The following is a 15,537-nucleotide window of genomic DNA, read 5'->3' on the forward strand; positions in this document are numbered from 1 at the left end:
AGTTGGATGACTGTTGAGTTGTTGAGTTGAGTTTATTTTATTTTTACAGGGACAGTGCACATTAATCAACGTTTCAGTAAAAGTGCCGGTTTTAGCCAGACGGCTAATTTTCAAACGCAGTTCCTGGGCAGGTTATTAAAAACAATTACAATATAGACAATCATTGAGCAGTGAGCACACGCAGAGCAACATAGGACAAGCAAAACGTAGCATACAGACAGAGCAACATAGAACAAAAAGCAACAAGACAAAATCCATAAAAGCAACAAAGTGTTTCCACACCTCACAAGCTACAGACAACAGACAACATGGAAAGCCTTCCCTGTGGCTCAGTTGGTAGAGCATGGTGTTTGCAACGCCAGCATGGTGTGTGCAACGCCAGGGTTGTGCGTTTGATTCCCACGGGGGGCCAGTACAAAAAAATTAAAAAAACAATGTATGAAATGTATGTATTCACTACTGTAAGTCGCTCTGGATAAGAGTGTCTGCTAAATGACTAAAATGTAAATGTAAATGTAAAAGCGACAATACACAGCTAGGGATTATGTTCACAAATCTGATTGACCTTTAGCCATGTCTTCATGTTTTTTGTGAAAGTGTGATAGGTGGTGCAGTTATGTGTGTCTGATGGCAGTGTATTCCAGACATGGGAAGCTCTCACAGAGAAAGCAGATTGACTAAAGGTGCTTTTCCTTAAGGGAACTATACAGTCACCTTTCATGGCAGACCTTGTGGATCTGCTGCCATATGTTTGGGTTTTCTGTTTAACAAAAATACTGAGTGGAGGGGGAGCCAGGCCATTTAGGATCTTGAATACAAGACATGCGTCGGTGTATTGCACACGATTTTCCCAACTCAGGAGCTCATGCTTTCTGAGGATGTAACAGTGATGATGGCTATTGGGCTTCCTATCAAGCACTTTGAGAGCCTGTTTGTAGACAGACTGAATAGGTTTTAATGTTGTACAGCAAGCTTGGGCCCAACTAGTCAAGCAGTATGTTAAGTGGGGAAGTATCATAGATTTGAAGTACAGTTTTGCTACCTCTGTAGTCAAAGAATTTCATATAAATTGGAAATTAGCTAGGTTGAATTTGGTTATTTGAATGACCTTTTTCATATGCTTTTTTAAAAGAGAGGTTGGAATCAAGTATGATGCCAAGGTACTTAAAATCAGATACCACCTGGAGCTTCTCCCCTGACACATAGACATCTGGCTCAGTAGCATCTGTTGCACTCTTTGTGAAGAACATGCAAACAGTTTTTTTCACATTGAGATGCAAACACGAGTCACTGAGCCACTTTGTAACCTGGACCATTACAGTAGTGAGTTCTTGTGCAGCTTGTTGTTTGCTCTTTGCATGCAAATTTATCACTGTATCATGTGCATACATTTGAACTTCAGACCCAGTACAGACAGAATGCAGATCATTAATGTACAGGCTGAACAGGAAGGGCCCCAGTATTGACCCTTGGGGCACGCCCACATCATAGCTAAGAGTGGGCGACAGCTCATTGCTCACTCTGACACACTGAGTTCTGCCTTCAAGGTATGATTTCATCCATCTCAAGGCATCGGGGGAAAAGTTGGACTTTGACAATTTTGTGATGAGAATCTCAAAAGGTTTTTTCCCAGTTGGAGCTCATTTTTTCCAGAGTTCCCAGTTGTCTTGAACTCACTGAAATTGGAGAATTCCCAGTTCTGAGTTTCCAGTTGTTTTGAACGTGGCAGAAGTTATGCTGGATTGACAGCATGGCCTATGTATTCAACCTTTTCTGGCCCATGGTGTTGCATGTGAATGTTTATCCATTTAAGCTTGGTAAAGAGACCCTTAAACCCAGAATTGGACCACACACCCTTGCCGCTGAATAGCAAGCTAGTGATTGCTTTGCAACGCTTGCAGTTAGAAAATGATTCCTTCCAAACTACTCATTGTTGAATTTGCGATTTCCAATTTGTTGTGTAATGTTTATGTCCAATGGCCGATGAGCACTGATACGTTTTATCTATAATATATCTTCATATGACAAGGATTGAAAAGGATTTGCCAGTAGATTGTTAACTTGATTCAAGATGACTGCTTGTCTAGCTTGCTAGCTAAGATTTTGAAAGTATCAAATCAAAATCAAATTTATTTATATAGCCCTTCGTATATCAGCTGAAATCTCAAAGTGCTGTACAGAAACCCAGCCTAAAACCCCAAACAGCAAGCAATGCATGTGAAAGAGGCACGGTGGCTAGGAAAAACTCCCTAGGAAAAACTCCCTAGAAAGGCCAAAAACCTAGGAAGAAACCTAGAGAGGAACCAGGCTATGAGGGGTGGCCAGTCCTCTTCTGGCTGTGCCGGGTGGATATTATAACAGAACATGGTCAAGATGTTAAAATGTTCATAAATGACCAGCATGGTCAAATAATAATAGTATGATGTTGACATGATCAGTCCAATGAAAGCTACAGTAGAAAAAACATGATTTGATGTAATTGTATCTGTGGCAAATGCCCTTAGCCTTCTTGGATGGGCACTTCTAATATAAATCTATTGCAGCACCTAAGGGGCTTGAATTTTCAAGCTCTCCCCATAGATTTTGCTGTGACGTAGTATCCACATGAGTGACAGAACACTAAGCCAATCACAGCGTAACTAGAGAACATTACCAACCCCTACATTCTGTATTTTCCGCTGCCTGCCCCACCACCACAGAAAGCACTGAACTAGGCTGAAACACCTGTATTTTGGAGCTGCCTTACTCAAGAAAACAAAAAAGAGACCATGTTTGTATATGCGGCTTTATTACCATATATATATATTTTTACATTGTTTGCAAAGTGATATGTGACATATTAATCCTAAAATAACATGCAAAACAGGCAACACATTTTGTATTATTTGGCCCAACCTGCCCTGAACAACAGGTCACCACTGGAAAGCATGTCTGTAGCCTTTTTCTTCCTCAAAAATATTGTAATTAATTCACCAGAATATGTTACATCTTCATCCCATAAGTATTGAAGGTAGTGCGATGTTACAGCTATCTTTAGATATAGCCAGTACCACCACTGAGGTATGTAATTAGAAAAAATATATAAACACAGCATGTAAAGTGTTGGTCACATGTTTCATGAGCTGAAATAAAACATCCCAGAAATGTTCCATGCACACAAAAAGCTTATTTCTCTACAATTATGTCTACACATTTATTTACATGCCTGTTAGTGAACATTTCTCCTTTGCCAAGATAATACATCCACCTGACAGGTGTTGTCACGGTTGTTGTAAGAGACGGACCAAGGCGCAGCGTGTGTTGAGGTCCACATATTTATTTAACGTGAAACTTCTTCAACAAAACGTGACTGCGTGGTGCAACAAGCACCAAACCAAACAATATCCCACAAACACAAGTGGGAGAAATGGCTACCTAAATATGATCCCCAATTAGAGGCAACGATTACCTGGTAATTGCCTCTAATTGGGAACCATACAAAACACCAACATAGAAATATTGAACTAGATCACCCCCTAGTCACGCCCTTACCTACTACACCATAGAGAACCAAGGGCTCTCTATGGTCAGGGCGTGACAGGTGTGGCATATCAAGAAGGGAAGTCTGCTCTTCACGGATGAGTCCCGGTTTCAACTGTACCGGGCAGATGGCAGATAGCGTGTATGGTGTTGTGTGGGCAAGCGGAGTGCCCCATGGTGCCGGTGGGGTTATAGTATGGGCAGGCATAAGCTATGGACAACGAACACAATTGCATTTTATCAATGGCAATTTGAATGCACAGAGATATGAGATCCTGAGGCCCATTGTCGTGTCATTTATCCACTGCCATCACCTCATGTTTCAGCTTGGTAATGCAAGGCCCATGTCGCAATTATCTGTACACAATTCCTGGAAGCTGAACATTTCCCAGCTGGCCCGGCAGCAGGAATAACTCAGCAAGGGGGCATTAGAAATGACTAAGGGGGCACAACTATTTTCGCTTGCTGATAACACAGGATGGATAATAATCGATAGTACAATTACACACAATGTATTTGCAGCCACACACGGCTGTCTTGCCTCAAGAATACAGGCTACTGCACCACTTTGCAAACATGGACAATTCATAACCAGCTTGAGCAATTGCAGGTTATGACAATGCTACATGCACAATACTCATCAATGCAATGCAAAACAGTTGCTAATTACCGTAATAACCCATGCCACTTGTTGAGGCCCTGTGTGCCTTGCACCCAGAGAATGAAACATTTATGGATGTGAAAAAGGTGAAACCACTGCTGGACATAATCTCAGAAGATTTTGTTGAAAGAGTTCTCGCAAGTTGCCGTGGATGCTGCAAATGTTAATCCCAGCTTCAATGCCAGTCATCAGAGTAGGCATTGCTGTTAGAGGCCCGGAGTATCGATCCAAAACGCTCTGCGTAGTCCATTTTTCTTCTCCAGATCAGGTGATTTCAGTCTGTAGAAACTGGCGTGACAGTAAACTCAGCTTCCACAAAATCTTCTGAGATTATGTCCAGCAGTGGTTTCACCTTTTTCACATCCATAAATGTTTCATTCTCTGGGTGCAAGGCACACAGGGCCTCAACAAGTTGACTGTTTTGTTCGTTAAATCTTGCTGACATTTCTCCCAGTACAGCATCCAGAGTGCTGAAAAACAGTCTTTTGGACTCCCTCTCATTTATTTCTTCTTGCTGGCCCATTGTTGTTTCGACCACATATTCTTTCAGATTACTACTCACTACTCTTTGCCGTTTTCTTGGAGCGGAGGTGTCCGTGTATTTCTCCCATAACTCATCAAACTCACTTTCACGTCGTAGTTTTTTCACGCAATTGTGGGCACTGCGGATGACTCGGATGGGGGGGGGGGGGGGGTTGAGCAGGCTGAGTACTTTGTGGTCCACCTCTGTACCATAGGTGCGGGTACTCTCGATTTCTCTGAGCAGGTGGATGATGCTGTCCAGAGATTTTATAATGACACTGTGGCCAGTTTCTCTCCTGAATATTGCACAGACACAGTTGGTTTCCTGAGAAACTTGTAAAGGGAAATATACACATAAAAAAAGTCATCCAATGCACCCTCAGAGGACATAGCGTGCACTATGACTAAATACAGCTGGTGATTAAAGCAATGCACATACGGCACTTCCCGATTCAGTTTGTCCTGCACCACCTTTCATAACATTGACTAAGAATCTTCTCGGTGCTAAGGCCAACATTTGTTAGCTCTGACAAGACCAAGTTAGTCAGCAATAAAGCATCACATTCTTTACTCGTTGCCATTGACACTAGCCGCTCACAAACACGGTTGTTTTTGCCCACATAACGAGTACAATTGAAATGTTCTCGCACCCGGTTGGGTCTTCCGTCCCATCCACTTTAACTGTGTACCATGAATCACCTACTTCCTTCACAATTTCCTCTGTGACTACCTCACTCATGAGCCCAATTATTGTGTTCTGGATGTCATGAGATGTGTATGTGGCATTGCAGGGAATTATGCTTAAGGCACTAGCAAGTTCCTTGTCTTTCCTGAGCGTATAATCTAACGTCACCAGGAATAGTCCACCGCCCCCTTCCCCTCTTGCGTCCATCGCATCCAAAGTTACCCTGTTTCTTGGTATTGATGTCTTCACTGTTGTTCTACAATGTGGAGGGTAGTGGAAGTGGAGAAGAACTCTTGAATAGGTAGGTGTCCAAACTTTTGACTGGTAATGTGTGTGTATGTGAGAAACCAGTACGTAGCAGTAGGAGAAAAAAAATGTATGAAATGTATGCATTCACTACTGTAAGTCGCTCTGGATAAGAGCGTCTGCTAAATGACTAAAATGAAAATGTAAAATGTAGGAAGCTCGTTGACAGCAAGAAATTCCACAATCGATGATAAATACATACGATATCTTGCAAGCTGTGCAGAATTCACAAGTTTTGAAATCACCGCTCCCTGTGCATTCCTTGCTTGTTTTTCTGTCCAAAGTACCATGCATTTCAAATGTTATTTGCTTGATGCGTGCCTCGACGACCCTGGCCTTGGTGATTAGCATCGGCTCAGTGGCCTTGTGGTTCTTCCCCTCCCCGCCACATTGATCTGATGCTGCCGTTGTGCCCTGGCGAAGCCACTTTCTAATATCCATCATGCTATCAGCTACCTACCTAACTGTTAACTTTAGCTAAATTACATCCAGCTGCTCTGTGAAACTTTTTTTTCTTCGTAGTTTGTAACTTTGAAAGTAAACCTAAACGGTCAAATTTACCTATCGCCCTTCTACTGTGAAAGCCAATCAACTGGTAAAATGTGTATGACGTACGTACGATGCGTGCAAGGGAGTTGCATGAATGAAGCATACACAACAAATTGGTTGGGCATGACGGTGGGGGCAGATTGTGATACAAAACTGAAGGGGCACAATATTCCAACTAAGGGGGCATTGCCCCCTCGTGGTGCCGGGCCGGCTCACCAGACATGTCACCCATTGAGCAGGTTTGGGATTCTCTGGATCGAAGTGTATGACAGCATTTCCTTTGTGCGCCAAATGATGTTGACAGGTCATTGATCAACATTCAAGACACGCAACTTGTTGGTTCTGAAGCACAGTTTAGATGTTTTTGAAACAAGAATTTTGTGCAATGGCATAGACCTATGTTAGTGACTAGATCGAATAAGCAAAGGTATAAATATAAAATGCAAATGTTAGGCTATATGTAGCCAATTACAATATGTATGAAAAAATATGTTTCCCATTCAGTGGGAACCCACACACCAAACCTTCTTCTATAAGGTTTAACAGCGGTTGGCATCCAATTTGTTGCATTACAGCCACCTACTAGACTGGAGTACAACTCCCTTATACTTTACTTGAAAAAAAAAAATGTACTAAATAAATACCCTACCATCTAACACTATACTCACTCATTTCAAAAATATATAAAATAAAATTAACACCCCCCCCTACTCCACTAATGAAATGTATTTATTCCTAATTCATGCCATCACCCTGAAAGGATGGGACATCACCATTTAACACATCCTGTAACTCTTCTGCTGTCAAGTCTCACACACCCAAATACCTCTGCAACTGCCACAACAACCTCAATTTTCTGAGACTTCCGTTCCATCCCTGCAGTACAATTGATAACCATTGCTTTAAATGCTAAAAATCCAATCTTACTCTAACTTATTTAACTTTTTGGCCTATCCCTCTGTACTGGTATATCTCTACTACTCTCACCACTCCTCCCCCTTATCACTCCTTTCATTGGTTCCCTTTTCTTGAGAACGAAACAATTCACTTTTCTTGCCCCCATTCGTTTTACTTCGAGCGCATTCTTCCTCTGCCCAACAGAAACACAAACAATTATCACTAGACCACTTCTAGTTACCCTCAACGATTCCACATGACCCAACTAATCCACCAAACCTTTCTCACTGAGCTAGCTCACCCCGGCCTGTGTAGATTGACAGTTTGCTGGTCCAATCAGATGGCTGAGTGTGCGTCTCCCTAGCCAATCAGTTTTTTATTTTCCTTTTCGCAAGGGCATTAATGTCCCTGGCTGAGACTCTGTGCCACAAAATGAGTGACAAAACCTGGCCAGACAATAACAGGTAATCAGTCTCAAGTCAAAGTCGAGTCCTGAGTGTTGAGGCTCCAAGTCAAGTTCGTTTACTTTCTATCAAATGAAGTCTCAAGTCATAAAATGTGTCAAAGTCATGTGACTCGAGTCCACACTGGCGAAAATGCACTTGTACGGAAGTGGCATGCAGGGAGTCCAAACGGAAACTACTCTTGCGCAAAAAATATATTTTGTGTTTCACTTTCTATGTTCCCGTAAGAACCCATTATACATTATATTATTATCATACATGTGTACCATTATCTGTTTTAAATATGTTATATATATAATTGAGTTATGAAGCAAAAATATAAATGATATGTTATTTTGAGTTTTGTGCTATCCGGGATCCTTGGGATGTTCCTACTCTTACCCTAGCCCCTAACCTTAACTATAAGCCTTACCTAACCTGTACCCTATCCTTCACCCTTACCTTAACCATTTTAAATCCACGATATCAAGGTCCGTTATTTTGAGTGACTGAATGAATGACACATGGTGGTTTTAACGGGGACACACTTTTCACGTAACTTCGATAGCAACTACGAACGGAAGTGATTTTCGTAGCAGGTGAAGGAGAGCATTTTCGCAAACCCTAAACCTTTTCCTGAGTTTAACTAAATTCTCCTAACCTGCTACTAATAAGTTACTTCCGGTCATAGCTTGTATCGAAGTGGCGTGTAAAAGAGCGCTTCTCGCTTTTAACGGGTTCACACGAGTGCATCGTCACTTCCTGTAACTCGCGGATAAAGACGGACCTGGCAGCACCTAGTTTGGGAGCTTCGCGGGTCAATTTTTTGAGTTTGCTTGGCGTGATCCGACTTACATCGGAGCCATCAGAACTGCAACCATGGTAAGGCTTTTCTTCTTGACTCAATTGAAGTATGATTTACGTATTTTATGATATATTTTAGTTTTTTTTATTCAGTGGAAACTTTGTATTTTCTGTCCGGGTGACGAACGTCAGTGCAACGTAGGCGTGTAGGCCTTTGTTTCACTCTTAGCTTATAAGACTACAATGGCTTGCTACATTCGCCATTTGAAACAAATTGCATACGTTTATGTTCCTGTTGTAGTGTGTTTTTTTCATACAATAGTTTTGACCAGCACGTCCATGCAAAACTAAACCCTGGCCGTAGTTGATCATGACCAGAACTTGTTTAGGTAACATGGCTAGCTAACGCTAGTTGGTTGGCTGCATGCTCATGCCTGGCTTCATTCATTCACGTTAGGCTCCAAGCCCGCTAACGTTATCATGATTGTATGTTGCCATCGAAATGTCCACCTGACAATTTACCACTTTGTTGTGGCGAACGTGCCGCTTGTCTGTCTGCTAGTCCAGTTTTTTTTTTTTTTGGTAGCTAGCGTTACTTGACTAATATATTCAATCTACAACCTACCTAGTTTTCTAGTTGCTACAATCAAGGTTTTTCCTTTTTGTTCTTCAGGTCTGAACATGATCTGAGTTAAGAATTTATTAATTTCCATGCCAGCAATGATGGCCAATAGTCAGTGGGTAACTTGGTTCAATTTGGGTTGATCTGTCAGTGATGCTCATTTGAGCTGAACCTGATACTGTAACTAATTGAAGCATGATTACTTAGGTTTGTCAATTCTTAGTATAGTGTTGCAAGAATTGATTTATGCCTCATTTTACAGACTGTTGGAAAGAGTAGTAAGATGCTGCAACACATCGACTTCAGGATGCGGTGCATCCTGCAGGACGGTCGTATCTTCATCGGGACTTTCAAAGCCTTTGACAAACACATGAACCTCATCTTGTGTGACTGCGACGAGTTCAGAAAGATAAAGTAAGTAATGTTTTTTTGTTAAGAACAATCAGTAATTGCTTTTGGATCTCTATCATTACATTTGCCGCTATCAAACAGGGCAGGTTTAGAAAGGTTGACAGTGGTTCTGTTGCAGTGATTGATCATTATAGCTGAACCTGATGTTGAAACAAATTACTTTAGCAGGATTACTCTGAGCCCAGAACCATTCACTGAATGGGGGGGTAGCCTAATGGTTAAAGGTGAGCCATCAACTAGATGGTTGCCAGTTCTAATCCTGGGTCTGACTGCAAAAATGTCAAAGTGAGCTGGCAAATGGATGGTTGCTAATCAGATCCTTCATGCTATTGTATTCCAGGTAAGGAAATGGAAGGTACATATCTTTTTTTGCTCTAACCCCTACTCTCCCCTTGACAGGCCCAAGAATTCCAAACAGCCTGAGCGTGAAGAGAAGAGGGTACTAGGCCTGGTGCTGCTCAGAGGAGAGAATCTGGTCTCCATGACAGTGGAAGGACCCCCTCCCAAAGATGTAAGCCATTCCTCACCACCTGTAGGGTTTCTGTAGTGTAAATGCTCAGTGTCTGTCATAATGAAGGCATCTTATCAGCCAGTGGGGTTTCCTACTCGATGGGTGGATTAATTGGATCAATGTGAGAGGTTTACCAGTTAGTTTGTTCTGTGGCAGTGATGATCATTTTAGCTGAACCTGATGCTGAAACCAATTGAAGCAGGATTACTCTGAGCCCAGAGCTGTTTAATCATTTGAGATTTAACTGTACTTAGAAATTCATAGGGGTGTTATCTGACCTAGTGTCCCCCCCTTTCAGACTGGGATTGCCCGTGTGCCCCTGGCTGGTGTGGCAGGAGGCCCAGGAGTCGGCAGGGCAGCTGGCAGAGGCGTCCCTGCCGGAGCACCCATGCCCCAGGCACCTGCAGGCCTCGCTGGGCCGGTCAGGGGAGTAGGAGGCCCCTCGCAACAGGTAAGCCCAAGGTCTCGGGTCACAAGTTTCCTCTTATCCCATCTGCATCTTACTGAGAACTAAAGATGGGTAATGGCTATATGGTGGACGATGACTGGGGATTAGCTTGCAGATTTCCCTTGGTTGCGTACAATTTTTTTTTGCTTAAGTCCAAACAATATTTTTGTATGTTTTCAGGATGGAACAATGCTAGGCAAATTGAAAATTCCAAAAACAATATATTTAGCAGTATAGATTTTGTTTGACAAAAGTCATGGTAAAGTGCATAGACTTGATAATGTGCTTTAAAACAGCACGGTCTTCTCTCTGCTGTGTCTGAGCTGAGATCTTAATGTTGAGATTTGTATAATTGCATGAGTTTGATTACACAAGTTCAGTATTAATCGATCTCTAGAGATTTTGATGTCTGAGTTGGGTCCTTGGAACTACGCAATTTGGTTTGACCACCGTGTTAAATACGGTACCTCCTCCCCCTTCCCAAGGTAATGACCCCACAGGGCAGGGGAACGGTTGCTGCAGCAGCAGCTGGTGCCACCCTCGCTGGTGCCCCCACACAGTACCCACCAGGCAGAGGAGGACCCCCTCCCATGGGTCGTGGTGCACCCCCTCCAGGTAAGGACTGAATCACAATGGCTGCCTAGCTTCATTTGCAGTGGAAAGTAGACTTTTGTTCTGTTGCAGTGATGATTGATAATTAGAGCTGAACTTGATGCTGAAACATATCAGCAGGATTACTCTGAGCCCAGAACATTCACTCAACTTCGCATGATCAACATTTGTATTTAGGAAGTGGGTATTTGTGCTTACATTAATTACTGACTGGGATTAACATAATCTATGCTTTGCCCACTATAGGTATGATGGGTCCTCCCCCAGGCATGAGGCCTCCCATGGGTCCTCCAATGGGTATGCTCCCTGGCCGTGGAGGTCCAATGGGCATGCCCCCTCCCGGCATGAGGCCACCACACCCAGGCATGAGAGGTGAGGAAGACTATCTTTCAGGATTCTGAGTAAAGTGTGTTTGGCTGTTTACACAGGCAGCTGAAATCTGATATATTTTTCTTAATTGGCAAAAGGTCTGTTTGGTCAAAAGACCAATTAGTGGCAAAAGATCAGATTTGGGCTGTCTGTGTACACTCAGCCTTTGAGACATCAGTTCTGTTGCGGTGATGATTTTCATTTGAGCTGAACCTGATGCTGATGAAGCTCATTGAAGCAGGATTACTCTGAGCCCAGATCCATGAACTCAGCCTGAGTTCAGTCTTTGGAGACTTGATGTTAAAATGCGTTAATGCTTCATTATTCAAGGCATGGCACTGTTTTACTATTAATCCTGATTATTCTCTTTCCAGGCCCACTACCCCCAGGAATGCGTCCCTCCAGACCTTGAGTCTCCCCATTGGACTGATGACTTAAGTGTAATACCTTCAAAATCCTCTTCTTTAGGCTCCTGTATAGTTTGAATTTTGTAACTTTGTTTTGATTTTTTTTAAATAAAGTGTCATGGACGATTTGTTTTAAAATGTTGGCCTCTTGACTTGCTATGCAGATTAAAGTGAGTATTGATGCTGTGTTTGGCTGAAGCGTGTGTGCCGTGAGGGTGATTTGTTGAACAGACAATATGGTGGTCTTAATAAAGTATCTTAAGAGAGCTTGTCCTTGCATTTATCAATCCACCATGCTCTCAATGATTCATTTGGCACTGATGCTATGATGGCCAGGTCTCCAGTGTTTTTTTTTGTATTGATGGGTCAGACTATTAGGCCAGTTTCCTGACTCTAATCCACCAAGTGGCATGATGGCCTGCTGTTCACGGGGATTGCATTATTGTGTAATTTTAAATGTCTATTGTCTGATCTTTCCACAATTACTTGGATGGAAAATGGGAAAGTGGACTATTGGTCTTAAAGTATGAGCATGTTTTTAAAAACGGAACCATAAATGCATCCACCTATGGTGGCAAACCATATTTCCTTGGGAAATATTGTATTGGCTGAGCACTTTCATGCTCACATTAAGTGGTTCCCTACTGCCAACTGGAAGGTTAATCTGCCCCGTGTACCCCCAAAGTTGCCTTTTACCAGTACGGTTATGGTCTTAAGTACCCACCTGTGGATGGGCCTAGTACCCCTGGTTGGGAATAGTTGGTAAAGCCGAACAACATTTATATAGTGGGTACAGTGAAGCCCCATGTCTCCATCTTAACTCCCTAACCACTGCTGAAGCCACCATGCCTCCATCTTAACACTAACCATTTAATATTTGTTTATGCCACATGTATTCTATTAGACACGATGCATAATTATACTTTAGACTGCCCTTAAAGTATATAGTTATTGAGATTGTTAATGTCCCCACTACAACAAAGTACTGAAATACATGTAACAATTAATTGATAAACTAGATTTCTTATGGAGGACTGGTCCTACTGGGGTGTGCCAATATAACTGACGAGTGGCTTCAAAGCCTCAATGACCAGTAGATGGCAAAGAATCCAAAGGTCTCAAATATTCAGACTCCTTGACTTTTTCCACATTTTATTACTGATTTACAAAATGTATCAATCTGCACACAGTACCCCATAATGACAAAACCGGTTTAGACATTTCTGCAAACGTATTAAAAATAAATGAAAATGTCACATTTCCATACAGTACCAGTCAAATTTGGTCACCTACTCATTCAAGGGTTTTGTCTATATTTTTACTATTTTCTGCATTGTAATGAAGACAAACTATGGAATCATGTAACCAAAAAAAGTGTAAAATAGACACCCTTTTCCTTGACAGCTTAACACATTCTTGGCATTATCTTAACCAGCTTCACCTGGAATACTTTTCCAACACTCTTGAAGGACTTCCCACATATGCTGAGCTCTTGTAAGCTGCTTTTCACTCTGCAGTCAAACTCATCCCAAACCATCTCAATTGGGTTGAGATCAGGGGATTGTGGAGGCCAGGTCATCTAATGCGGCACTCAATCACCCTCCTTGGTCAAATAGCCCTTACTCAGCCTGGAGGTGTGTTGGGTCATTGTCCTGTTGAAAAACATATATTCTAAATAAGTCAGACACCAGCAAAGCACCATCACACCTCCGCCATGCTTCATGGTGATAACCACACATGTAGAGATAATCTGTTCACTTACTCTGCATCTCACAAAGTCAGCAGCTGGAACCAAAAATTTCAAATTTGGACTCGTCAGACCAATGGACAGAGTTCCACTGGTCTAATGTCCATTGCTTGTGTTTCTTTGCCCAAGCGTGTCTCTTCTTATTGGTGTCCTTTAGTAGTGGTTTCTTTGCAGCAATTCAACCATGAAGACCTGATTCAGAGTCTCTGAGCAGTTGATGTTGAGATTTGTCTGTTACTTGAACTCTGTGAAGCATTTATTTGTGCTGCAATTTCTGAGGCTGGTAATTCTAATTAATTTATCCTCTGTAGCAGAGGTAACTCTGGCTCTTCCTTTCTTGTGTTGGTCCTCATGAGAGCCAGTTTCATCATTGGCGCTTGATGGTTTTTGCGACTGCACTTAAAGAAAGTTTAAAAGTTCTTGACATTTTCCAGATTGACTGACCTTCCTGTCTTAAAGTAATGATGGACTGTCATTTCTCTTTGCTTATTTGAGCTGTTCTTGCCATAATATGGACTTGGTCTTCTGTATACCAACCCTACCTCATCACAAAACTGATTGGCTCAAACGCATTAAGAAGGAAAGAAAGTAAACTTTTAACAAGGCACAACTGTTAATTGAAATGTAAAGCTGTCATCAAGGTAAAGTGTGGCTACTTTGAAGAAGTTTGGTTTCTCCAGGATTACATATGTGGTATTTCATGGTTATGATGTCTTCACTATTATTCTACAATGTAGAAAAATAGCAAAAATTAAGAAAAACCATGGAATGAGTAAGTGTCCAAACTTTTGACTGGTACTGTAAGTATTCAGACCCTTTACTCAGTACTTTGTTGAAGCAACTTGGTAGCGATTACAGCCTTGAGTCTTCTTGGGTATGACACTACAAGCTTGGCACACCTGTCTTTGGGTAGTTTCTCCCATTCTTCTCTCCAGAGCTTTGCTGCACAGCTATTTTCAGGTCTCTCCAGAGATATTCGATTGGGTTCAAGTCCGGGCTCTGGCTGGGCCACTCAAGGACATTGAGACTTGTCCTGAAGCCACTCCTGCGATGTCTTGACTGTGTATTTTTGGTCGTTGTCCTGTTAGAAGGTGAACCTTTGCCCTAGTCCCAGTCCCTGCCGCTGAAAAACACCCCCACAGCATGCCACTGCCACCACCATGCTTCACCATGAGGATGTTGCCAGGTTTCCTCCAGACATGACGATTGACTTTCAAGCCAAAGAGTTCAATCTTGGTTTCATCAAACCAGAGAATCTTGTTTCTCATGGTCTAAGAGTCCTTTAAGTACCTTTTGGCAAACTCCACGCAGGCTGTCATGTGCCTTTAACTGAGGTGTGGCTTCTGTCTGGCCACTATACCATAAAGGCCTGATTGGTGGAGTGCTGCAGAAATGGTTGTCTTTCTGGAAGGTTCTCCCATCTCCACAGAGGAACTCTGGAGCTCTGTCAGTGACCATCGGGTTCTTGGTCACCACCCTGGCCATGGCCCTTCTACCCCAATTGCTCAGTTTGGCTGGGCGGCCAGCTTTAGGAAGTCTTGGTGGTTCCAAACTTCTTACATTTAAGAATGATGGAGGCCACTGTGTTCTTGGGGACTTTCAATTCTGCAGACATTTTTTGTTACCCTTCCCCAGATCTGTGCCTCGACACAATCCTGTCTCTGAGCTCTACGGACAATTCCTTCGACCTCATTGCTTGTTTTTTTGGTCTGACCTTTATAAGGTCCCACACTGTCAACTGTGGGACCTCATAAAGACAGGTGTGTGCCTTTCCAAATCATGTCAAGTCAATTGAGTTTACTACAGGTGGACTCCAATCAAGTTGTGGACACATCTCAAGGATGATCAATGGAAACACAGGATGCTCTTGAGCTCAATTTCCAGTTTCATAGTAACGGGTCCAATTACTTACGTAAATAAGGTATTTCAGATTTTTATTTTAATACATTGGCCTAAAATGTCTAAAAAACGCTTTGTCATTATGGGGTATTGTGTGTAGATTAATTAGGAAAATAATGAACTTT

At 42.3% G+C, this 15,537-nt stretch overlaps 1 protein-coding gene across 1 annotated transcript; it reads left to right on the top strand.

Moving 5' to 3' along the window:
• The first annotated feature begins 8,304 nt into the window (after positions 1 to 8,304).
• On the top strand, positions 8,305 to 12,033 carry snrpb (small nuclear ribonucleoprotein polypeptides B and B1). The gene is made up of 7 exons (XM_029693020.1): positions 8,305 to 8,464; positions 9,271 to 9,422; positions 9,819 to 9,930; positions 10,229 to 10,381; positions 10,864 to 10,993; positions 11,237 to 11,362; positions 11,734 to 12,033. The coding sequence occupies exons 1-7, from the start codon at positions 8,462 to 8,464 to the stop codon at positions 11,769 to 11,771; spliced, it is 714 nt and encodes a 237-aa protein (XP_029548880.1). The 5' UTR covers positions 8,305 to 8,461; the 3' UTR covers positions 11,772 to 12,033.
• The last annotated feature ends 3,504 nt before the right edge of the window (positions 12,034 to 15,537 follow it).

Source organism: Salmo trutta, chromosome 16 (genome assembly GCF_901001165.1).
Source record: "Salmo trutta chromosome 16, fSalTru1.1, whole genome shotgun sequence".
Taxonomy (NCBI): domain Eukaryota; kingdom Metazoa; phylum Chordata; class Actinopteri; order Salmoniformes; family Salmonidae; genus Salmo; species Salmo trutta.

Bases quoted from the DNA above. Each gene is read 5' to 3' on its own strand.
- snrpb (XM_029693020.1), top strand. The intron at 10,382-10,863 runs GTAAGCCCAAGG...CCCCTTCCCAAG, and splicing joins TAGGAGGCCCCTCGCAACAG to GTAATGACCCCACAGGGCAG. The intron at 11,363-11,733 runs GTGAGGAAGACT...TTCTCTTTCCAG, and splicing joins ACCACACCCAGGCATGAGAG to GCCCACTACCCCCAGGAATG.